At 44.8% G+C, this 23,285-nt stretch overlaps 1 protein-coding gene across 14 annotated transcripts in view; it reads right to left on the reverse strand.

Annotated features, from left to right (window-relative positions):
- Window positions 1–286: 286 nt before the first annotated feature.
- Window positions 287–23,285, reverse strand: part of Osbp2 (oxysterol binding protein 2) — a 181,096-nt gene continuing 158,097 nt past the window's right edge. For 11 of the 14 annotated variants that reach the window (XM_078039591.1, XM_078039595.1, XM_078039594.1 and 8 more), the window contains 11 exons: window positions 17,621–17,813; window positions 17,242–17,359; window positions 15,726–15,777; window positions 15,275–15,421; window positions 13,975–14,220; window positions 11,662–11,782; window positions 11,314–11,417; window positions 11,143–11,238; window positions 10,879–11,063; window positions 2,087–2,325; window positions 287–1,903 (listed from right to left, as the gene is read on the reverse strand). In XM_078039591.1, coding sequence (XP_077895717.1) covers window positions 1,758–1,903; window positions 2,087–2,325; window positions 10,879–11,063; window positions 11,143–11,238; window positions 11,314–11,417; window positions 11,662–11,782; window positions 13,975–14,220; window positions 15,275–15,421; window positions 15,726–15,777; window positions 17,242–17,359; window positions 17,621–17,813 — 1,647 coding nt within the window. In that variant the 3' untranslated portion in view covers window positions 287–1,757. Of the gene's footprint in view, window positions 1,904–2,086; window positions 2,326–10,878; window positions 11,064–11,142; window positions 11,239–11,313; window positions 11,418–11,661; window positions 11,783–13,974; window positions 14,221–15,274; window positions 15,422–15,725; window positions 15,778–17,241; window positions 17,360–17,620; window positions 17,814–22,246; window positions 22,367–23,285 lie in introns of those variants that run through there. The other 3 variants (XM_078039600.1, XM_078039592.1, XM_078039593.1) reach the window with 3 other exon arrangements.

Here is a 23,285-nt window from a genome sequence, read left to right on the forward strand (position 1 = left end):
AGGGACTGACCCATGGCTTTGTGGACAGGGCAGTTCCTGGCAGAGATGCAACCCCTCTCCCAGATTAGTGCTGAGTGGTGCCAACTCAGCTTCTGGGCAGCCTTCTGGGCATAGGCCCTGCCCCCAGCAGGCTCCCCACTCTCCCTCTAGACCTACCTCCTGCTGCTTGGTGTTGAGCAGAACAAAGCCCATGTTTCTCCCCCCATGCCACCTTGTGGGCTGTCATCTGCCATGTTCATAAGCCTCCTTTCATCTGGCCACAGACAGGGCAGTGGAAAACTCCAAAGCCAGTTTTTTTTTCTTTTATTATTATTATCATTGATCAAAAGGTGCTTGCTTACAAAGTGTTGAGAAGAGGTACATCCACAGCTCTGAGGGGAGGCCCAAGAGGCTACCCCACCCTGCCTTGCCTCTGGAGTGGACATCATAAGGCATTTCACACGTTGGTGATTTCACATCTTTTTTTTTTGTTGTTGTTGTTTTTTCTTTTTATAAAACCAAAATCAGTCCTGTAGTAGAAAGAAAAACCCCCGCAATGAATTTTCAGGACCAAACTGAAGTGGGGAGGATTGGAATGGGGGGTTCTGAGGTCTGGGACTGAAGTCACAGTGGTCCAGTGCCCTCAAGGTTGGCAGAAGCTGCTGGAAGGGATAGGAGGAGAGGGCAGGGCACAGCTGACAGGAAGCCAAACTCAAGACAAGTATACCCTGTCTTCATCATTTTTCACTTTTATATACCATAGAAATTTAAGCAAAATAGCTATTATATATATATATATATATATTTATATATCATATATATAAATTAGGCAAATAAAGAATCGGGGAGCAGAGATAGGGCACCCCCTGAGCCATCTGAGGAAGAGTGCCAGATCTCTCATGCCCAGGTCACCAGCCCATGCTGAATGGGGGTCTGTTCATTATTGCTGATTTGGGACCTGGTTCTTGGGGGTGGGGAGCACCTATGGACCCTGCCTTCTAGCTCTTCCTGGCCTCTTTGGTTGTAGGCACTTGCCCCAGCATGGTCAAGGCTAGGCAAGGGGCTGCTGCCCTCAATCCACATGGGGGATACCCTCAATGGCCCCTCTTCCCCATTGTGGGTTGTTGCTCCAGAAAGAGACCCTTTGTGCTCTGCTGGGCCTAGACAGGCCCCTTTCTGCTTGGTCTTTGGGCCCTGGGCTCCTAGGGGGTGGGCATCTCAGATATAAATATTGTGTTTAGCTACAAAATTCTCCCAACTCAAAGGGGTCTGGCTTCCTGATGTCTTTAAAAAGGGAATTCTTGCCTGGACAATTTTGTGGCAAGAAAGCACACTTGGAAAGCTGTCTGCTAAATACTGTACTAAAAACATTTACTAAACATCATGGCTGGAAAGAAATGTAGATCATTTTTTTTCCTTTTCTAAAAAAGTCAAAAGAGGTTCCCTAGGAAGGGCCAGTACCTCCCTGGGTTGGAGGCTGGTGACCTGGGCAGCCATGGCCCCAGCCAGCTGGCCTGAGTTGTGATAACTGGGGACTGGGGTGCCCATAGGGTCCAAGTCCATGGTGAAGGGGCAAGGGTGACTGGGTGCACCTAGGAGAGAACCCCGGTCAGCCCTTCCTCCTTCTAAGGTGAGAGTCCCCCAAAAGTTTTTTTTTAAGAGGGAAAAAGGGGAAGAAGTGCATGGGTGGGTGGGTATATATTCAGTACTAAATTGAATGCATTAAAAAAAAGTGGACCCAGCTGTGCAGGCGCCTATATTTGCTGCAAGGGTGGCGCTCAGAAGATGTTGGGGCACATGTGCCAGTCTTGCCTCTCCTTGGCCTCCCAGTAGCCACCCTTGTATATGCAGGCAGTTTCCCCCGTCAGTGGGTCCAGCCTCTTCTCGAACCACAGCGGCACGTACCCGTCTGACTCCTTCTCTGCTGGGCAGACACAGTGGGCCGGTTGGTAAGTGGCCTGCTCTCCAGAACCCACCCTGTCCCTGCAGGATCCCCATCCTAAGCACCCCTTTCGCCCTCTGGACACTCCTCCTTCCTTTTTTCCAGGCACCCCCTTGCACCCTCACCTGCCCCCCCCCGGGGGGCACCCTCTCAGCCCAGCCTCACCTTCCTCTATTGTGCAGCCTTGCCCATGGCCAGACATACAGGACTCCATTCGCCTGCGCCGCGACAAGCGTTGCTTCTCTTCCAGCCGCTGCTTCTCAGTGTTGGCCTCGTCCCAGCGCCCCTTCTCCATCAGCCGCTGGTCAGGCCGAAGGCGGCTATCCGTGGGCGCTACGCCCTCCTCCAGCTCGTTTAGGGTTAGGGCCAGCTCCGAGAAGTAGTACATGTTTTCTGCGTTTTCCCTGCGGCGGCGTGAGCGGGACCGTGCGCTGTCCCCAAGCCACCTCCATCGCTGGTCCCAAGCCGCCTCCCAGCCCCTCCCGACCCTCCTGGCCCCTCACCTCCTGGCCTGGGCCAACGTTTCCCTGCCCCATTGTTACTTCTGATGAACCTGCCGGACAAAACCCACCAGCTGCATCTAACTCGCCCTTTGCTGCCCGCACTTTGCCTGTGCTCCACCAACCCGCAGCTGCTTTGCTACTTTAGACTTAACTGAGATCAGCATAAAACCGTTACCTAATATCTTCGTTGGTACTGCATGAACATCTGCAGCATAACAACCTTTCTTTTTGCATGTGATGTTGGTTATATGTGCCTTCTATTTTGAATATCCGTGTCAGAGGTTAGTCAGTTTATTGTTTGAAGATCAAACTTTGTTGCTCTCCAACACCACAAAAACAAACCCAACAAAAACTTTTTTGCTCCTATTTTAGGGTTTTTTGGCCTCTATTTTGCTGTTATATTCCTTCAACTTTCCTGGGGTTAATTCTGCTACTATTGTTTTTAACTTCTTGAGATGGATGGTTAGCTCATTTATTTTTCAGCATTTCTTCTTTTTTAATACAATGTGCTACACATTTCATTCCAATTGCTGCCTTAACTGAATCCTACCACTTTTTATTTATTTATTTATTTTTGGTACTGGGGATTGAACCCAGGGGCACTCAACCACTAAGCCACACATCCTCAGCACCCTCCCCCCTTTATTTAGAGACAGGATCTTACTGAGTTGCTTAAGGTCTGCTAAATTGCTGAGGCTGGCTTTGGACTCAGGATCCTCCTACCTCAGCCTTCAAAGCCACTGGGATTACAGGACTGTGCCACCACGCCCAGCTGAATCCTACCACTTTTGATGTTATTATCATTCAGTTTTCTTTTAAGAATTCTATTATATATTTTTGGACCTATGGATAGGTTGGAAATCCCTAGCCTTACTCATATTGGGGGATCCAATCCAAAGCCTTACTAGGCAGGCACTCCACCACTGAAATACCTTCCCCATCCCTATTTAAAATTTTATTTTGAGTTAGGGCCTTGGTAAATTGCCTGGGCTGGACTAGAACTTAAGATCCTTCTGCCTCAGCCTCCCAAGTAGCTGGGATTATAATGTGTGCCAGCAAATTTCTTAAATTTATAAACACATGGGGACTTTTCTAGTTGTTTTTTCTTGCATAATTGCTTTGGAGTCAGATGATATACTTGGTATAATTTTTGTCCTTTGAAATTTTCCTATGGCACAGTATATGGTCAATTTTTTTTATACATTTATTTATTTATTTATTTTTATGTGGTGCTGAGGATGGAACCCAGGGCCTCACACATGCTAGATAGAGCACTCTATTGCTGAGCCACAACCTCAGCCCAATATGGTAAATTTTTGCAAATGTCTTGATGCATTTGTTGGGTGCAGTATTCTATAACTGGTAGGTTCTGTTGTTCAAATGTATCCTCCTGAGGTTTTTTCCTATTCCTAAGTGACTGATATTAAAATTTCCCATTTTGATTGCATATCAGTATTTCTCTCTTTATATTTGTACCAGCCAGCTTATGCTATATATATTTTGAGGTTGTGTTTGGTAGAAGATATTTGGATTTAATACTCATCTTCCTGGTGAACCAAGCTTCATCATTATGAACTATCTCTTTTATCTCTAGTATTGGTTGTAAAGTTTGTTTTGTGATGTGAATATAGCTAAGCAGCTTTTGTTTGGTATTTCTTTTTTTCCTTTTTTTTTTTTTTTTTTTTTTAGTGATGCTGGGGTTGGAACCCAGGGCAAGTGTTCCACCCCTGAACTATAATATCCCCAGCTGTCATTAGTATTTATGTGGACATATCTTTTTTCATCCTGTCAAACCAATCTTTCTTTAGTTTCCAATTTAGATGCTTTTCTTGCAGACCACATATAATTGGATTTTTTTGATTTCCAAATCTTACACCTATAATGGGAATATTTAATGTAATTACAGGTTGAATATTCCTTATCTAAAACACTTAGGACTAGAAGTATTTTGGACTTTTTTGGAATTTGGAATATTTGCATGTACATAATAAAATATCTTTGGGATGAGACCCAGTATAAACACAAAATTTATATTTGTTCCGCACTATACACACAGCCTAATTTTATTTATTTTTTATTTTTTATTTTTTTAAATATTTATTTTTTAGCTGTAGATGGACACAACACAATGCCTTTATTTTTATGTGGTGCTGAGGATCAAACCCGGGTCCTGCCTGTGCTAGGCGAGTGCTCTACTGCTGAGCCACAATCCCAGCCCCAGCCTAATTTTATGTAGCATTTTGAGTGTAACTATATTTCTGTGACCTGTCATATGAAATCAGGTGTGAAATTTTCTACTTTTGATGACTTTTTAGTGCTCAAAAACTTTTGGAATTTGGAGCATTTTGGATTTCAGACTTGGATTAGGTACTAACTTGTGTTGATATGTTGTGTTTAAATCTACTATCTTGTTTTCTCTTTTTGTTTTTTTTTTTGGGACCTCAGGCACACAGGTTTGGATTAGTCATAATCCTTAGTACATGACACTCTCTTTTAGCTCTTGCATGGTATGCTTTTTATTAATCTAATGTTGCCACCATAAACAAAAGGTAGGATCCTGACAAAAACCTACATCTAACCATATGGAAAACTCACCAATCCATTCCCTTTTCAGATAGCCATCAGTAAGACTCCTGGGTTCATCAGTCCCCTCCTTTCCTTTTAATAGAATTTTATTGTATCTTTAAGTATTTTTAAGTATTTCTCTGTGTACACGCACACACACACACACACACACACACACACACACATATATTATGACATATAATATTTTGGATTTTTATTTACTTAATATTATAAGAGTTATCTATATTGTTGCATGGTGCTGTGCTTCCTTTGTTTTAACTACTGCATAATATTCTTTCCTGTGAATATATCACAGTTTTTCATTCAATAAATTCCTGGGTTGTTTCTAAGTTTTCTTGCTATTGGATTAGTCTTGTGTGTGTGTGTTTGTGTTTCCTGTTGTACATTAACAGGAAATTCTCTTGGGTTTATACCTAGAAGTGGGGTTGCTGGATTATTACCCTTCCTGATTTTTCATCTTTTTTTTTTTTTTTTGGTACTGGGGATTGAACGGAGGGGCATTTCAGGTTTGTGTCACTGTACCCAGTGTGATAATTCACCTTCAGGAGGTAAGGCCAAAAGGTTTTCCAAAGTGGTTGCACCAATTTATACTCTTATTAGCAATGCATAAGAAATATTGTGGGTCCACATTTCTTCAACCATTGATAGACCTTTAAAATTTTTACTAATCAAATAAATTTAAAACAAGGGCTGGGTTGTGGCTCAGAGGTAGAGTGCTCGCGTGAGGCACTGGGTTCCATCCTCAGTAAAATAAAGACATTGAGTCCACTATAACTAAAAAATATAAAACAGATCTCATTGTGGTGGTTTTGATTTGCATTTCCCCAGTTAGCAATGATGTTGATTGTGGTTTTCATATAATGACTGGTCATATATGTTTCTTCTATGAAATTCTTGTTCATGACTCTTGCACATTTTGCCATTGGGTTGTTTTTGTTCGACTTGTTGATTAGAAATCTTTTATTTAAAATTGTTAATTATAAAATTTTCTGTATTTTTGATACTAAACCTTTGTCAGGTGTAGGTATTGTGGCTACCTTCTTCAAATTTATGTTTTGTCATTTTGCTTTCCTTTTTATTTCTTCTTCTTCTCCTTTTTTTTTTTTTTTTTTAGTATTGGGATTAAACCCAGGGCCTCACATATGCTTGACAAGTGTTCTACCACTGAGCTGCACCCTCAGCCCTTTTTTTAAAAGAAATTATTTTGAGACAAGATCTTGATAAGTTGCTCAGACTGGCCTAGAACTTGGAATCCTCTTGCCTAAGCCTCCTGAGTAACTGGGAATATAGGTGTGCACTATGCCTGACACCTCACTTTTTAAAAATTGTCTTTTAATGAGTAAAATGCTTCTTAATAAAAATGTTTTATATAGTTTAATGTACCAATGCTTTATTTGTATCTTGTTTAAGATATGTTTTCTTAAGTTCTAAAAGATATTAATCTTTTTTTTTTACTTAGAGTATTAACTTATTGTTTAGAAATAAGTCAAACTTAATACTTAACCATAAATAAGGTCATTGTCTAGAGTTGATTTTTGTTATAATGTAAGGGAGGGAATCAGTTAATCTTTTTCCAAATATATAACTGTTTTGTCTCACATCCATGTGTGAACAGCCCCATCTTTCCACATGATCTGATATGCCACCTTTTTCATATATCAAAGATACACATGTATCCATGGAGTTGTTCTAGGCTCATCATTTCACTCCACTTTAATTTCAAAGTAGGTCTTGATATCTACTATGGTTAAGTACTCTTTGGTCTTCTTCAGAAATGTCTTTGCCCTTTTATTCCTCAATATAAATTTAAAAACCCAGTTCAATGGAGATCCTTATTGGGATTTTATCTACTGATTCTTTAAATCATGACATCTTTATAATACTGAGTCTTTCTATCTATGAATGTTGTATTTTTCTCCATTTATTTAGTTCTTCCTTTGATATTTCTTAGTAAAGTTTTACAATTTTCTCTAGAGGTCTTGAATGTAAGATTTAGTACAAGGTCTTTAATATTCTCTTATATAATTGGTGCCTTAAAGTGCATTTTCTTGTTGTTTGCTCTTAGTATGTAGAACTGAAACTGATTTTTACATACTAATCTTATATCTGGGCACATCTATTGAGATGTTAATATGACTAATTTGTGGATCTTCTAATATAAAATCATTCTTGCATATTCTGGATAAATTCAATATGATGGTAGATTGTTACTTTTTGTACACTGTTGAATTTTCTAATATCTTGTTTTGAAATTTTGCTTATGTAAGTGAAATAGGGTCTTTATCTGGTTTGGTATGAAAGTTATTCCGGGCTAAGAGTATAGAGACTATTTTCTCTCCTATGATCTGGAAGACTTTATTTAAAACTGGGTTAACATATTTCTTTTTTCCTTTTTTTATTTTTGGTACTGGGGATTATATACCCAGTCCTTCTTATTTTTTTACTTTGAAATAAGGTCTCACTAAGTTGCTTAGTATCTTGCTAAATTGCTGAGGGTGACCTTGAACTTGTGACCTCCTGCCTCAGCCTCCCAAGCTGCTGGGGTTATAGGCATGTGACACCATACCCCACTGGTATTTCTTGAAAATTTTGATAGAATTTACCTGTAAAATTATCTGGGTCTGTGTTTTCCTTATAGTAATTAAAAATTACTTCTTTGTTTTCTTTAATTATTATACGGTCATTGATGCTTTTTGTTTCTTCTGGAGTCAATTCTTGTAAGTTATATTTTTCTAAGACTATATCCTAATACTATCTTTATACTTTATACGTCATGAAACCTTTTTCATTAATAATAATTTCCATCTTGATTAGTCTTAGCAGTAGGGTTTCTCTTTTGTTTTTTTCCTCAAAGAATCAACTTTTGACTTTATCAAGCTTCTTTATGTTTCCTTTTTATATTTTATTGATTTCTTCTTTTGGGGGGTATATGTGTTGAACTTTACTTACCACAGAAACTCAGAAATGAAAAAGCTACAAATTTAGAAACTGTTTAAGGCAATATATTAGTTTTGAAGTATTACCTTTGTAATACTTCAGTATATATCCAGTTTTGAAATCTTGGCTGTCTTCAGTTCTAGATATTTAAAGTTGCTATTCTAATTTTCTATTTTAATCATGGGCTATTTAGCAACTTAAAATTGTTTCTAAATATGTGAGGATTTCATCATTGTATTTGTAATGTCTAATTGACTTATGATAGATTGTAGTTTGTCAAGGCTTTCTTTAGGGTTTAGTATATGATTGTTTTTTGTATATAGTTCCATATATCCTTAAAAAAAGTATATTTTCTGATTGCTGCATCTATAAGCCTGTGAATGATCCTGTTGTTTTGATCCCCTTCATATTCTTCCTTTTTTTAATTTTAACTTGACCTATCAACAAGTGAGAAGGGTATATTGGAATCTCCCAATCTCCCACTATGGTGATGGATTTATCAATTTCTCTTGGGTATCATGATGCAAATTTTTGAGGCTGCTTTTTATATGCGTAATGTTTGAAACTTGGAATTTCTTAATAAATTTACCCCCTTTTCCTTCCTTAATAATGTTTTCACCTTCAAGTCTATTTTAGCTGATGTTAATATAGCTATTATAACTTTTTTAGATTGATTTTCACAACATCTCTTTTACTTTCGTCCTTTGCATATTTTTGTCTTATAAGGAGTATATTTCTCATTTTTAAAAAATCCTATCAATATTTTGTTTTTTAAGTGGTTTCATCTATTTATATTTATTATGAGCATTGAAATGCTTGAATATTTCTACTATGTTAATTTGCTGTTTTTGTTTGTAATATCTTTCATTATTTTTCTTCTTCTAATTAAAAAACCTATATGCATCTTCCTTTTAATAATAACTTAGCATTTCTTCATATTCCTTGTGTCTTTCCCTTTCTTCCTACATATTACTGTTACCTAGACTTTTAGTTCTTCATTATTATGGGAATATTTTCTCTTTTCCTTTGGTCTTTGTAATTGTTTTATAAAATCTGTTTACTTCATGTGTCTAGCACAACATCTTTTGAAATTTTTCCCTCCCCATTTTAAGATATTATGTCTAGGGGGCTGGGAATGTGCTTAGTGGTAGAGTGTTGTCTAACCTGTGTAAGTAGCATGCTGGAGGCCCTGGGTTTAATCTTCAGTTTATGTGTGCCAAACTTTCTGCTTTCTGTATGCCTGCTTGAGGTTTTTTAAAATCATATCTTCATATTGTATCTTAGTTGGATAGAACAATCTACATTCTAATTTCATTTTCTTCATAACTTTGAAAATATTACTCCAGTTTTGGCTGTTACTAAATCTGATGTTAATCTGAGTCTTCAGCCTTGACTGAAATCTTTTGGAAGGTATTAGAATTTTTTCTTTGATGTTCTCAGTTTTGACCCTGTGGTCTAACATTTTTATTTATTTCTCATCTTTGCCATTCTGTAGACCCTTTCAATTCAAGGTCTTTCATTTCTTTCATTCGGAGAACTTTTTTTTTTGGTGCTGAGGAATGCTAATAAGCACATTCTCTTCCATTAAACCACATCCTTAGCCCTCGGAAAGTTATTGTTATTCTTTTTAGCCATTCTTCCTCCTCTCCATTTTTTTTCTTCCTTTCTTCTGAGTTCCCAGCTAAATGTATTATTTTAGTGGCTACCCTAGGAATTACAGTATCCGTACTTCCAATAGTCTTGACCTACCTCCTGGGTAGCATAGGGCCTTCAAGCAGTTACCACCATTTATTTCTCTTCTGACTTAATGGAGGTAACAGTAAATAAATGGAGGTAATAGTCTAAAATTTAAAACCCCATGAGACATTATTATTTTTGTTTATTCACTGTTCATTTAGATCCACATTTTTACTCTTCATTCATTTATACATCTTGGCTCTTTCACCTGGGATTAGTTACCTTCTTCCAAAAGTATATCCTTTAATGTAGATCTGGTGGCCAAGTGAATGTTTGTTTTCCATAGAAGATCTTTATTTCAACTTTATTCTTTAAAGATGGTTTGCCCCGACAATGTGTCTCTTAGCACATGGAAGATATTACTTGGCTGTTTTCAAGTCCTCAATTTTGTTGATGAAAAGGTGTCTGTCAAAGTGATGTTCCTCAGCTCGTAATTGCTTTAAAAAAATCTAATATTGCCTAATATTCTCTGATATAGTTCCATCAGTCTCACCGTATAGACTTAGGTGTAGAAAATCCTCTGCTATTTGCTCTTCAGAAGTGGTCTCTGTTCCCTTCTAGGACTCTGACTAGAAGTGTTCTGGACACTGCTCTCAAACTTGCATGTGAATGCCCTGGGGACCTTATTGAATTGCAGATTCCCATTCTGTCTGGGGCAGATTATGTACACTAACAAATCCCCAGGGTATGCCAACAAACCTACTCTGGGAACTTCACTAGGGTCACCCATAGGCCTTCTTCTCTAGCTTCTTAGGTTCTCCAGGATGTCTCTTTATGTTACAATGTGAGCATTCACCTATATTCAGGTGATGGATTCATTCTGTTAAAACTTTCCATGAAGTTCTCAACTTTGGTTATTTTCTTTTGTAGAATTTCTATTTTGTTCTCTTCAGAATCTGAAATTACACTTATAATTTTCTGTTTCCTGCAAGTTTTTTTCAAGTTCATTTTTATTTCTCAGTCATGGAAGGATTATGTCCAGTCAGATAGTTTTACATTCATTTTCTCTGGCTTCCATACTGGGATGTCAGGTGCATGATATTGTTCTTTGCCCACTGATCCCTCCCAACCTTGTGTTTCTTGCTGGGTGGGGGAAGGAGAGTCATTTTCTTGTTTACTGCTCACTAGCCTCCTTTCTGTTTCTCCCTCAGTCCCTGTCCCATATCCCGAAGAGGGCCCCTAACCCTTACTCACGGCAGTGGGTACTTCTTCCACAGCAGTTTGGCTGGCAGAGTCTGATATACTGTCTTCTGCTTCCCATCAGAGCTGGAGCTGCTGGAACTACTGTGCACAATCTTGGAGCATTCCATCTGCTCATCCCATGAGCCAGACAGCACATAGTGGGCCTTGCCCTGGCTGTCACTCACCACTCCGGTCACCTGTGGATATTGGTGGGACTCATATAAGCACACATCCTAGTATTGGTCTCCTGGGGTGCTGGATGGTGGTCCTATTTACCTTTCGGGGTGCCTCTTTGGAGAAGTAGCTGTAGGGAACAAACTTCAGCTGGCACCGATCATTGGTCTTATGGTTCACAATTTCGATATCCCCTGACTGATGAGAGAAGGTAGTGGTCAGTGTCTAATCCCCAGGCCATATGCTCCCCTCCCAAGTGTACCCAGCTCTGACCTGGTCAATCCAGAGCTTTCCCACGATGATGTTGTGCACAGTTGAGGTGCTTTTCCTCCACACATAGTGATTCCCACTGGCCTGGAATTCCAAGTGGATGGCACCTGGAGGCCAGGTACATGTCAGAGATCATGGCCCTGGCATGTGGGGTCTACCACAGGCCCAGGGTCTCGAGAATCAGAAGATATTCGTATGGGCTGAAAGTTGAGGAGTGGGACAGGCCAGGAGGCATGTGAGTGACAGTGGGGAGAATACCTACAGGGAGGTCTCCCGTGAGAGAGCCCTAAGTTGGTTTTTAGGGTCAGTAGTATCCTTTTTTTTCTAGGAGCACACAGATACCCTGCTCACCAAGTGGCATGATAGAGATGTATTTCCCCCGGAACTTGCTGGCGATGGTGATCTCTTGCCAGAGGCTCCAGCCATGCTTGGAGAACACGTAGTGGGCAGCTGAGGGAGGGTGGTGGCTCACCTGGGACCAGACCAAATGGGTGTGAGCATTGCTGGACATGGGCCCATACCATCTTCCTTACCAGGCAGGGACAGACTGCCCTGATTCCAGGACACATCTCTGTAACCACAGGAGCAGGCCTGGCTGCTCCTCTTGGTGGCCTTGGCCCAAAACAGGTCCCTGAGAAGGAGAGAATCCCGAGTGGAAAGGAACCCAGGTGACTGTCCTGGGCCTGCCCCAGCCATAGTAGTATGAGATGGGCCTGGTGTCACTATGCCTGGCTCTTGAACTGTGAAACAGGGGTGATAGTGGAGGCTGTGACTCCAGAATGTGCCTAGAACTGGCTACGTTGAGGGCTAAGGAAGAAAGGGTGATGCTTTACTAAAGCTTCCATGCCCACTTTCTCATTTAACCCTCACTATACACCTGGGAACATGTATGGTATTACATGAAGGGAGAGGGTTCTGAATGGCAAAGCCATTTTAACCAAGGGGCAGAGTCTAGCCTGGCTCAAGGGTAGAAGTCATGTCAGTGTCCTGCCTCAGGCCTCTTCTGTCGCCCATACGTGGCTCCAGCCCCCCTGAGCCTTCCCCTTACAGCACACTTTACCGCTGCTTTTCCCCCTAGGACACCTGCCAGCTGCCCTCTTCTGCCTCATGGCACCGTCAAGTCTATCTTTCCTCATTTGACGCTTGACAGGCTCTGCCTTACCTAACCTCCTTACTCCTCAGAGTACTTACTTCTCATGGCCTTGAACAGGCTCCAAGCCCAGCCTCACCCCTGAACTCCAGCTGCCTCCACTCAGTCAGGTTCAACCTGACCAGAGTTAGCAAGCTCCTGACATCCCATCATGGTCATAGTTGTCCCATTTCCACAGGCAGCATCACCTCCTATGCCTTGGGATTGTAGGCCCAACCTGCCAGCTGCCCTGCATGAAGGGGGGCTACTGTCCCTTAGCCCAGCTATCACCTATGGTGGGGCTACCACACATTCACTAGAGTTATCCCTATGAGAAAATGCAGGGATATGATCACAATGTCAGGATGCGGGAGCCCTGCATTATCCTTACTTTCATCTCAGGCCCATACTGTCTTTCTAGTTGCTCACACCAAATGCTTTGGATTCTCCCTGGTCTCTTCCTCATGTTCCTCATCAAATCTTTAGCAAATCTTGTGTGTCCCTCCTTCAAAACATACCCAAAATCTATACCTTCCCCATTCTTATCTGTACCTCCCCCCATCTCTCCACTGGAGACCCTTGTCTCCTCCTTTCCTCCCTCTCTCTGCATCAAACTGCTCCTGGACCCATCCCCCTTTTAGAAAGAGCCAGAAGTATCTGATATACAAAATGACTGAGTACTTCCTGCAGGTCCCATGAGAACAAGAGCCACATATCCCAGTTCCCCATCTGCATCTTCAACATGTGAAAATATTTGGCACATCTAGGGTACTTAATGGTTGCTGAATGAATGAATGCATTTTATTTAGGGGTTCAGGCCAAGGACCATGGGGTTACCCTTGAATGGCCCAAACTCCATACCCCAAATATCTACAAACTGCTAGATTCACCTTCAAAACCTGGCCAGAACACCCCTATGTGGGTCACTGTAGTCACCTCCTTATGGATTTTCACAGCAGCAGTAGCCTTTTAAACTAGCACTAAGATCAGTGAACTCCAGCATTCTGGGAAAATTCCACGAGCCAGAGCAGCACCAGCACCAATAGAATTAATTGCTTCTTGAATGACATGGACATCCAGGCTCAGTGTCAAAATGCCAAGTTGAGGTTTGTAGACCACTGGGCCTGAGTCTTGCTCATCTCCAGGGGATAGGGTAGAAAAGGGATGACGATTGGTGGGAGGAAGGACACTGGCCAGGGCAGTGTTTATCACAATGTGCATGGCTATTCCAGGTTCTGCCTGCCTGCTACTTTTCAGTTCAGTGGTGACCCCACACTCTGGTCTGCCTGGACTTCTAACAATGCCCTGCGAAATTCCTCCCACCTCTGCCACATGGTTCCCTGGCTGTGAGATGGGACCTCCCCTTTCCTGACACCAGATCCAACACTGTTTCCCACTAAGCTCTCTTTGAATGCCCCTCACTGTTTTCAGGAGGCCCTAGACTTATTCCTGCCATAAAAGGCCCAACTACCCAGCTGGACCTCAGCTGATGGCCCCTAGCAGGAGTTGCCCAGTACCAGCCTGCTGGGCCTTACCTGTTCACAGAGGGAGCGCAGGCCCATTTCCTCCATTCGATCCAACTCAAATGTCTCCCCTAGCATGGGGTTGAAGGGCTTGGCGATGCGGTGCACAGTGGTGGAGTAGGAGGACACAGAGAAGGCAGCCACTAGGCACATCTGCTCCACTGAGTTGGCGCAATGCACTGCCTTGTCTAGAAGGTGGTGGTACTCCAAGTCCTCAGTCAGCCGCTGGAGCATGGATAGGGGTTCATTGAAGTTCACCTGTAGGTGAATAGGGAGGAGGGAAGATGATCAGACCAGATTACTCTGAATATGCACATCATGGCACCTCTGTTTTTCTCAGACATTGAGGGACATAGCTGATCTAATGATACTTTCACAGTGAGGCCCCTTTAACAACCTGGCTGTCTAGTACCTCAGCCCTACCCTGTTACCTCCCTGGTCCCTTCTGCCTCAGTTTCCTTTGCAGCATAAAAATAGCATATTTTGATGATGTTTATTGTTACTTTTCCCACTTTGTAAATGCCTCAAAGGCCAGGGCATCTGACTTGCTCACTACAGTTATGGTGAGTATTAAACTATTGGAATCAGAGAGTGAATAAGTAAATAAGGAAATTTGTGGATAGAAAAAGTGGGGATCTTCCTCATAGTCTGAACTGTGATCTAAGTTTTTCTGTCAAGGGCTCCTGTGGAGGCCCCTGTGCAGGATGGATAGAGCTCAGAGCCCCTGTCAGCCTCTAACAGGGTCACCCTCCCTCCAGAGTATTCCCTGTTGTTTCACTCCATTCTCCCAGATATTCTGAAGAGGGTGCTGTGATTCCACTGTGCAGATGCAGACAGGGGCTAGAGATGTGAAAGGACTTGTATGGGTCACCAAGCAAACTCTCTGGCCTGGTGCCCCAAGCCTGCTCTTGGCAGAGATGCTATGGCAATCTGGTGATACAAGGACCCCTAGGCCTGTCCTTGGAACTCCAGTGGCTTTGCTGAGCCTCCATGTCCTGGGAGGGCACTAGAGATGGCCTATAGTATGAAGGAAGACTACTCTTCTATACGCAAAGCCCACTCCCCCTTCACCAAGTCGGGACAGCTGGGATAATGTGAAGCCTGGTCAGGGTTCCCTATATCTGCATTCACACACAGCCCTTCCCTGTCTCTTCCCTTTGAGACTGAGGACCCCTGCTCTTTGGAGGACTGGCCGATGCTGTCAGACATAATTAAATAGTTACATGCTCCTCAGGTACCATTAAGGAAATGACACTTTAGGGCTGTCATATCCCAGAGGACTCCCACAACTGCCCTCCCCTGAGCTGCCTACCGGCATAGGGATCTTGGAGAGCTCACGGCCGATGCAGTTTTTCATGATGCTCCAGAGGTTAAGGCTGTAGTTGGGTTTGTCAGGGATACGGACACGCCTCTTGACTTTGGATGAACCCTTGGACACAAATGAGGCACTATCTAACACCTATCAGAGAAGCAGAGCAGGCCTGTTAGTGGACACCAGAGCTCCTTTGATCCCCATGTCCTTGCCCTCACCTCTGAACTCCCCAGGGGCTAGTGCCAAGTTGGCTGCTGGTACATTTCTGACAGGAAGGGCAGCTTTGCCTGAATTCAGCTTTGCCTGAAATGTTACATAAGAGGCAGATCCAGGACTCAAAGGTGGCCAGAGTTCTTGGATTGCCCCTGTGGCCCCAAGCTCACTGTACTGGCTGGCTTCTCCTCATAAGGAACCCAGAGCTTGGCCCCAGGCCAGGAGCCACCTCACTTACATTGTCTGAGCTCCAGTCCACTGAGCTTGTTCCAGTTCCACCTTCAGCTTTTCTGAGGGAAACAAATGGGGAGGCAAATTATGGGTGAATCTGAAGCCACTTTGTTATCTAGCCCACCTTTCCTCCAGACTCTTTGGTAGGATATGAGGGACAAGGCAACTCCAGTGTGCCATCTCAGATTCAGGATACTGAAGGTGGGGATAAGGGGCTCCGGCAGGGATCTGGAGATGTCCCATCCATAGGTACCCCTCTACCCCAACTGCAGCAGGCACTCAGCAAAGCCTTTGGAGTCCCTGCCCTCAGGCCCCTCCTGGCAACTGAGTGACCCAGGAACAAGAAAAAGCCTGGGAGTGGACACTTGTTCTGGGATGGCCTCATCTAGCCCTGTGGGCCCCTTTCTATCCCACACAGACCCCACTGTATCTGACTCCCAAACTAGACAAGGGTTCCTGAAGGGCAGGGAGTGGGTCTGATACATCCCTGTGCCCCTGAGAGTTGTAGAGTAGAGGAACACAGCAACAGGGGTACCATGGCTGAGGAGCCCAGGATCAGTGGAAGCTCATGGAGGGGAAAGCCGGCCCAGATAGGGCTCCAGGCATGGGAGGGAGGGGTGGACAGAGTCTGGAGGGGTGAGGCAGCCTGAGCAGGACCTTCCTGGCTGCAATGCCAAGAAGGAAATATTGCTGGTGAAAAAGTGCAAGGAAGCTCAGGATGGCCAAGTGAGCTAATTTGTGACTAATGTAAATAATTTTAGATATTACTGGGAAATAGAAAATGACTCTGGGCTAGAAATACATGGCTGATGAGACTTGATAAGCTTTTCCATAGAAGACACTGGGATAGGTAGGTGTTAAAGCTCAGTGGCCCATGGAGGTCCCAGCTACAAGTAGAAATGGAGTGGCTAGGGCTTTGCACTAGCCTACTCACCCCTGACTTGGCCACAGCTTGTGCCCAGCCCACCTGCCCATCTCTTGTTTTTCTCTCTGTACCTGTTGGTGTGCTGGCACCCACAAAAATTTCCTGTGGCTCTGAGGGTCTGACAGCTACGTTTTTATTGCTAGTAAATGTTCTGGTCTCTAATGTATGTTTTTATGTATATTTAGAAACATCATCAAAGAGCAGGTGTTTATGAATAATGAAAACAAAGTTTGGAAATAGATGGGACTCCCTGCATCTTTCATCTGTTCTCAAATGATGACACTATGGAAGGAGTGGTTGGGGCCTTATGCTGCTCTGAGGCAAGGATGAGCAGCTGAGGCCTTCTGGGTCTTTTCTGAACCCCAGGCTGGAACTGGATTCAGTCAATGCTTGGTTCTCTCTATTTTTAATTAAGTGCCTGATGCAAACTTTGACTTTTTGATGCAAGGAAGAATAGAATATAAGCAAAAATACCATCTGGATAAAGTTTATAGCTGGTCAAAAGACCAGATGGAGCCAGAGAACACAATAGAAAAGAATGATTCTGGAGGAGGCTTCTCACAGGTCACAGCTGTCCCTGCTGGGAGTAAGTGCCCACCTGTCTTCCTTGGGCTGGGTGATCACGGTGATGAAGGATGTGGAGTCTTCCATGGCATCAAAGTACTCGGTATCTTCATCTTCCTCACTGTCCTCTCCTTTGGAAGTCAAGAGGCTTCCTAGAGATACATATAGAGCCACTATCTCAGTTTGCAACCTCTTTAAAAGGGCTTATCCTGCTGCCTGAAGAAATCCAGAGCCAAGGACTTGGCTCTTCCTGGCCCCACTCCCCTAACCCCTTATGCCATCTGTCCCTGACACAGGCACATGTGTGTGGGGGTCAGGGTGTGCAGCAGAAACTAGGTGGAAACAGCCGGGGAGAGGGAGACTGAGGGTGGAGGGATGGAACAAATCCTGCTGGTCACTGCTCACCCACTTACCCTCGCTGAAGCTCTTGTTGGGGTTGGGGGGCCGGCCAGGAGCGCTGCGGAAGGCCCGCTCAAGGCTGTTGTGCTGCTTGGCCAACTGTTCAATGGTTTCTTCCAAGTGGACACGCTGCTCTTGCTCATACTGCAGTGCCCGCTGCCATTTCCGGCTGTGTGTCTCAGCTAGTTCCAGGAAGTCCTTGCAGGCCTGGGAAGGACAAGTGGCCTTGTGAACTCTAGGCTTATGTAGGGGCAGGGAGGGGGCCCCTGGGGTTGCCATCTAGTTTCCCTTCCTTTTGCCAGGATGGTCAAAAACATGCCCACCACCCTCTGGTTTCCATGAAAATATGGGAACTTTGGCCTTTTCAGAGTCAACCCAGGAACTGGCACCCCCTGGTTGGCTGGCCTTAGACAGAATGCCATTTGGACAGTACCTGGTTGGCGTGCTGCTTCCCCACAGGAGCCCCATGTAGCTGGAGGATGCTGGGTTATTGATCATCACAGCTGGAGCTCCAGCTTTCTGCTGCCATGTCCTCACTGTGCACAAGGACTGATGTTTGTCGCCAGTCCCTGCGCCCATGGGAACCCAAGGCAGCTCAGGCCAGCCCCAGGCTTTGTGCAGAAGGAAGGAAAGCCACATTCTGTTATACTTCCTGGCCCAGAGAGGTAATAAGTCTTGTCTGGTAGAAGAACTGGGACTGGAAATTTCTACCAAGTTACTTCATAGTCTGTATCACATAACTCTGCTTTTAAGGTTCCCCCTTCATACTTGTGGCCTACTATGAGATTCAGATTCTTTTCAGTCTTCCATATAGGTGGTTCTACCACACTTTTAAGAATTGGATAGGTCATCCTGTCCCTGTTATTATAGCATAGATGAAGGCCCAGGCCTCAGCTATTCCTGGAAGGAGCGAGGTCCAAGCCAGAGATGTCTGAATTTATTCTTTCCTAATTCCTTCTTTAACCCAGGAGGAGGGGTTGAATTTCCTGGGCCCAAGTCTGCATAATACTCTTGGACTGCCACCCCAAGTACTGCTTTCCTAGCCCTTGTTGCAGTCACCCACAAGGAGGAACACTGCTGGGTTCCACAAATGGCACATGCTGTCCAACTCCGCAGGTTTGAGATGTGATTTCTTGGAGGGAGACAGGCACATGAGCCCCCATCTGTGACACAAGGATAATACAGCACTTTCTCAAAGGGCTGTTGGGGAAACAGGGCAGTGATAAGATTGATGGAGGGAGTGTTCAACAGATAAGCCCTCATGGGCCACCAGCTGCACCTGCATAGGCCCTTGGTGCTCACACTTTGAGTATTATCTCTGGTGGCTCCTCATACCTCCCTTGCTTCCAGCCCCAGGAAACTGCACAGTCCCACCATAGTCAGGCCTGCTCAGACACCAGCCGCCACTACAATGGTATATTGGTGAGTTTGGCCAGCCTCTCTAGCAACTGTGTTTGTCTCTCTTCACAGTAACCCTCTTTCCATGAGATCCCTGAAACTCAGCAGGTACTGCAGTTCATGAGTTGGCTGAGTGACACCCTGCCCAGGGACTTGGATTGATGGGAATGGAAGGGGTGGAGTATCCTGGGGTTTCCTCTGGGGAGCAGAGGCAGACCAGCTCAAAGTTGGTAGGCATCCAATGGCTCTGAGTCAGGCACCCTAACAGAGCTCAGGTGGTTTGCCCAACCCACAGGGACAGCCTGAGCACTGGTGGAAGGTCTGGCTTGGTGATAAGGGCTTCTAGTATGAGACTTAATTGCTCAGCCTTGACCCTGATATATGTTTCCTTTAACAGTTGTACTCTAGGCATCTCCCTTCACCATCTCCCCACTAAAACTCATGTGGATTAGGCAAGGCAAGGTTGGCCCCCGTCCATTCAGAAGAGGTGCAGACAGGGTCTGGAAATGGAGTGTGACCTTCCCAAAGAAATCAGCAAAACATAGTGGAAAAAGGCACATTATCCGGATTTGGAAGACCTGAGTTCTGGCAAAGCCAGTTAGAACCTGACTTGAGTCCTGTCCACCTTTCCCCAAAAAGTCCTGGTGTTGGTCCCCTCCCTACCACACCTAGGTAGGTATTTATACTGATAAATATCCTGGCACAGAATGGGGTGGGAAGAGAGAGCTTCTTGGGCATGGAAATAAATCTCCTTATCTCATGCGCTTAAAAGGTCCTGAAATTGGGAGAGGATGTGTTCAGAGGTTTGAAGGTCTGGGGATATTGTGAACTTGCAAATCACGGGTCTGTAAGACTCCCTTAGGTGCAAAGCTTCAGTCACTGGCTACCATGCAGTTTGGAGATACAGCTCCAGGACTGACTCTATTATTCCCTGGCTTGTCAGCTGGAGCCAAGGCCTTTAGTTCCCTTGGCTCTAGAGTGATTTCCCTGCCTCATCTAGAACCCCATCTCTCCTTCAATGCTGTAGGCCTCAGGGTGGGGGAATCTGACAGCAGACGCAGTGACAACATGCCCCAGTGGCCAGACCAGAAGGCACTTCTTTGCTGGTTTTGTGCCAGTAGGTACAAGAGGCAGTGAATGGGCAGAGTATCCCTCTGGGTACCCCAGGAATGTTCCAGACCCCCTTAGGATCCCTGTGGATAGACACCTTCATCACATTCCAAGATGGTGGACCCAAGGCTCCAAAGTCACATGGCAAGGAAGCAACAGAGTCTGATTGAAACCCAGGTCCTCAACCCAGAACTCAGTCTTCCTCCTACCTCAGACTGCTGTTTCCATAAGACTCATGTCCCCATGTTACCCTTGTTTCCCCACAGCCTTAAGTTTGGCCATAAGGTTCACTCAAGTATGACTCAGTCCCTGCCACCCTTTTGCTGATCAAAGGAAGGAGTTCCCACACAGCTGGGCTGCTGTTTCTGGGCCACCAGTCAGCTATGCCACTGACCCAGGCAGCTGCCAACCCAGCCTCACAGCAGGTACAGAATGTACTTAAGTAATTCACTGAAGAGCACTTGTGGAGTACCCACATCTCCCTGGGCAGGCCTCTGGAAGTTCTTGGAAACTTTACTGATTCTTTGTTTTCTCTTCATATCCCCTGCCTCCAGACCTGAGGACCTGGGAGAAGGGGCAAACAGGATGGAGTCTCAAGTCGGCTCCATCCACATAGCCAGGCCACCTCCACATGAGAAAGACCATACAAGGTCCTCTTGTCTGTGTGGAACCCTGCTACAGCTGAAAGAGAAAGATGCTTCATTGTTTCCAGGTTCTTGCTGGTCTGTGGGTATCCCTTCTGGAGGCCTCTTGCTCCCTCAGCCCTAGTGTCTACTCCATCACTTCCTGTCAATCCTCTATAGCCTCTTGGATCCTCTCTTTTTGTATGAATAGTGACATAGATGGGTGCTTTGCTCTCATATAACTCATATTTAAAACAAAATTTAAAAGAACTGCATTACAACAGTATAAAGGAGTGCTCAGGCTAGTGATTCATATCAAGGGTTATCTTGGCTTCTTAGAAGCAAAAGCAAAAGCTACTTGGGAGGCTCAAGCAGGAGGGCTGCAAGTTCAAGGCTGGCTTGGGTAATTTAGCAAGACTTGTCTCAAAATAAGAAATAAAGGGTTAAGGATGTAGCTCAGTACTGCAAAAGAAAAAAAAAGAAAGAAAAAGAAAAGCAAAAGCAAAAAGATGAGATCACAGAGCAAAGATCGAGGATGAATTAAGTTCCTTACTTTCCCTCATCTCCTACCCTCACTGTTTATGGGTTTTACATACTTAATAAATTATCATTTTTTTCTTTAAGGGAAAATGTGTTTCCTACAGACCTGAACAGCTGACAGCCTCTCCCAGACCTGGCCTCAGTTCTTCCCCAGCTCATCTCCTGGGCTCCATTGTTCCCCAAGCCCTCAGGTGTGACCCACTATGTATGTGCTTCTTGCTCTTCCCTTATTGATCTCAAACACATCTGGTTATTCTGATGTGATCTCACCTCCCCAGCTCCCCGCACCTGCTTTGCTCAAGGAGGAAATGTAGGCTCAGTGAGGCCAAGGTACTTGCCTGAGGCCCCAAGGAGGTATCTGCAGGGCCAGGATCTGAGTCCCTGTATGCCTCACCTGCATGTCTCCCAGGGCATGAAACCAGTGTTGCTATTTTATTTTGTAAAGCCAGATCTTTATTGCTATCTGAGAGCCCCTGGAAGGCAGAGATATAATACCCATGGGATCTCATGGCCTTTCTGATGCAGAGCTGGGCTCCTGGAAGATGCTTTCTAACAAGGATCCCTGTTTAAGCAATAGGGCCCAGCCCTGACCTCAGTGGGAGGAGGTTGCCTCCTTCGGGGTAACAGGATGCTGGCTGATACCTGACCATCAATGATCTCTATCTACCTCACAGCCTGAGTGGTGCAATGTGACAGGGAGAAGGAAGTCAAACACCCTGGACAGTTGAGGCCTCATTTAGGCCACATGTGGCCAGGATGGGCTCATGCAGATCACAGACTGTCACAATCACCTGATGAAGTAGACAGGATGGCGGTTGCTCTGTCCTAATATTGAGAGGCTCACATGTGTGGACCCAGGGCTTTTGACATTGTCACTGGTGGGGGCGGGTACTTGTAGCAAATGAGCTTCCTTGGTTACCCTGTGATCTGAAGAAGTCCATATGTCCTCTCTACCCCCAATGCACCCACCTGGTATCCATCCCCAATTCCCAGGGTCTCCTCTGCTGCTGCTGGCCACCTCCAGGCCCCATCCTGTCTGCACTGTGAAGAGAAAGCAGATTCCTGGCCTGGCCCTGCTTCTCTGGAATGCTGAGCTGGGCAGTGCCCTGTGGACTATGTGTTTGCTAAGCTGGATTAAGCCTGGGGCCCATCTGGGCACTAGCAAGGGGGAGGCTTCCAAGGGCCCAGAGAAGGCCTGGCTGATCCAGGCAAGACCTAAACATGATCATTTCCACTGAGGTTCTATGACAGCTATACCTGGGGATAGAAAGCTGTGCCAACCTCTTAGTAGGAAAGACTTTAGCTGACCCAGAACTCCCTACCCAAACTATACATGTCCTGAATCATTTGAGGGGTACTGATGGACTCAAGCCGATAGCCAGAACCAGTGTTTGGACCCTGAATGAGTGCTGCCTTATTTCCCACTCTAGAGTCGGCCCATAACCTACTCCCAGGACTTGGCATGGAGAGGCTAGATCCCAGGACTCTGTACACAGTTCATGATTATGTAACTAATTGGGTCAGTTGTCTTCAGGGTAGAGACAAGTTTCTAGTTTCCTGGCCTTGGTCCTTCCTACCACCCTATAAGGTTGCAAAGAGGGTCCTGATGAAAGGCCAACAGAGAACATGGGTGCTTCTGAGATGCAGAGGGGCTGGCCAGGGTGCAAGGTTCCCTGGATAATGTGGTTCTGCCATGGTGGGGAGCTTATTGAGATACCCGAGTGCAGAGTGAGAACTTCTAAGCCCAAGACAGAAAAGGTGGGCTTCCCCCATCAGTTCTGACCCTACTTGGCTCCAGGCTGGGGAGTACTGTCCCTGGTTGTCCACCTAGACTCTCCCTTCAGGAATTCTCCTTTCTGAGAAACTCAAACTGATGAAGGAGGTTGTGAGGGCTGCCCACTCAGGAGAAACCACACTGTGTGAATTTTATGGAAAATTTCTGTTGGTTACCTTAATAGGTATCCATGGGAGAGACAGATTCTCTGACCTGGAAACCTCTGCCCAGCTG

This window comes from Ictidomys tridecemlineatus, chromosome 2, assembly GCF_052094955.1.
Source record: "Ictidomys tridecemlineatus isolate mIctTri1 chromosome 2, mIctTri1.hap1, whole genome shotgun sequence".
Lineage (NCBI taxonomy): Eukaryota > Metazoa > Chordata > Mammalia > Rodentia > Sciuridae > Ictidomys > Ictidomys tridecemlineatus.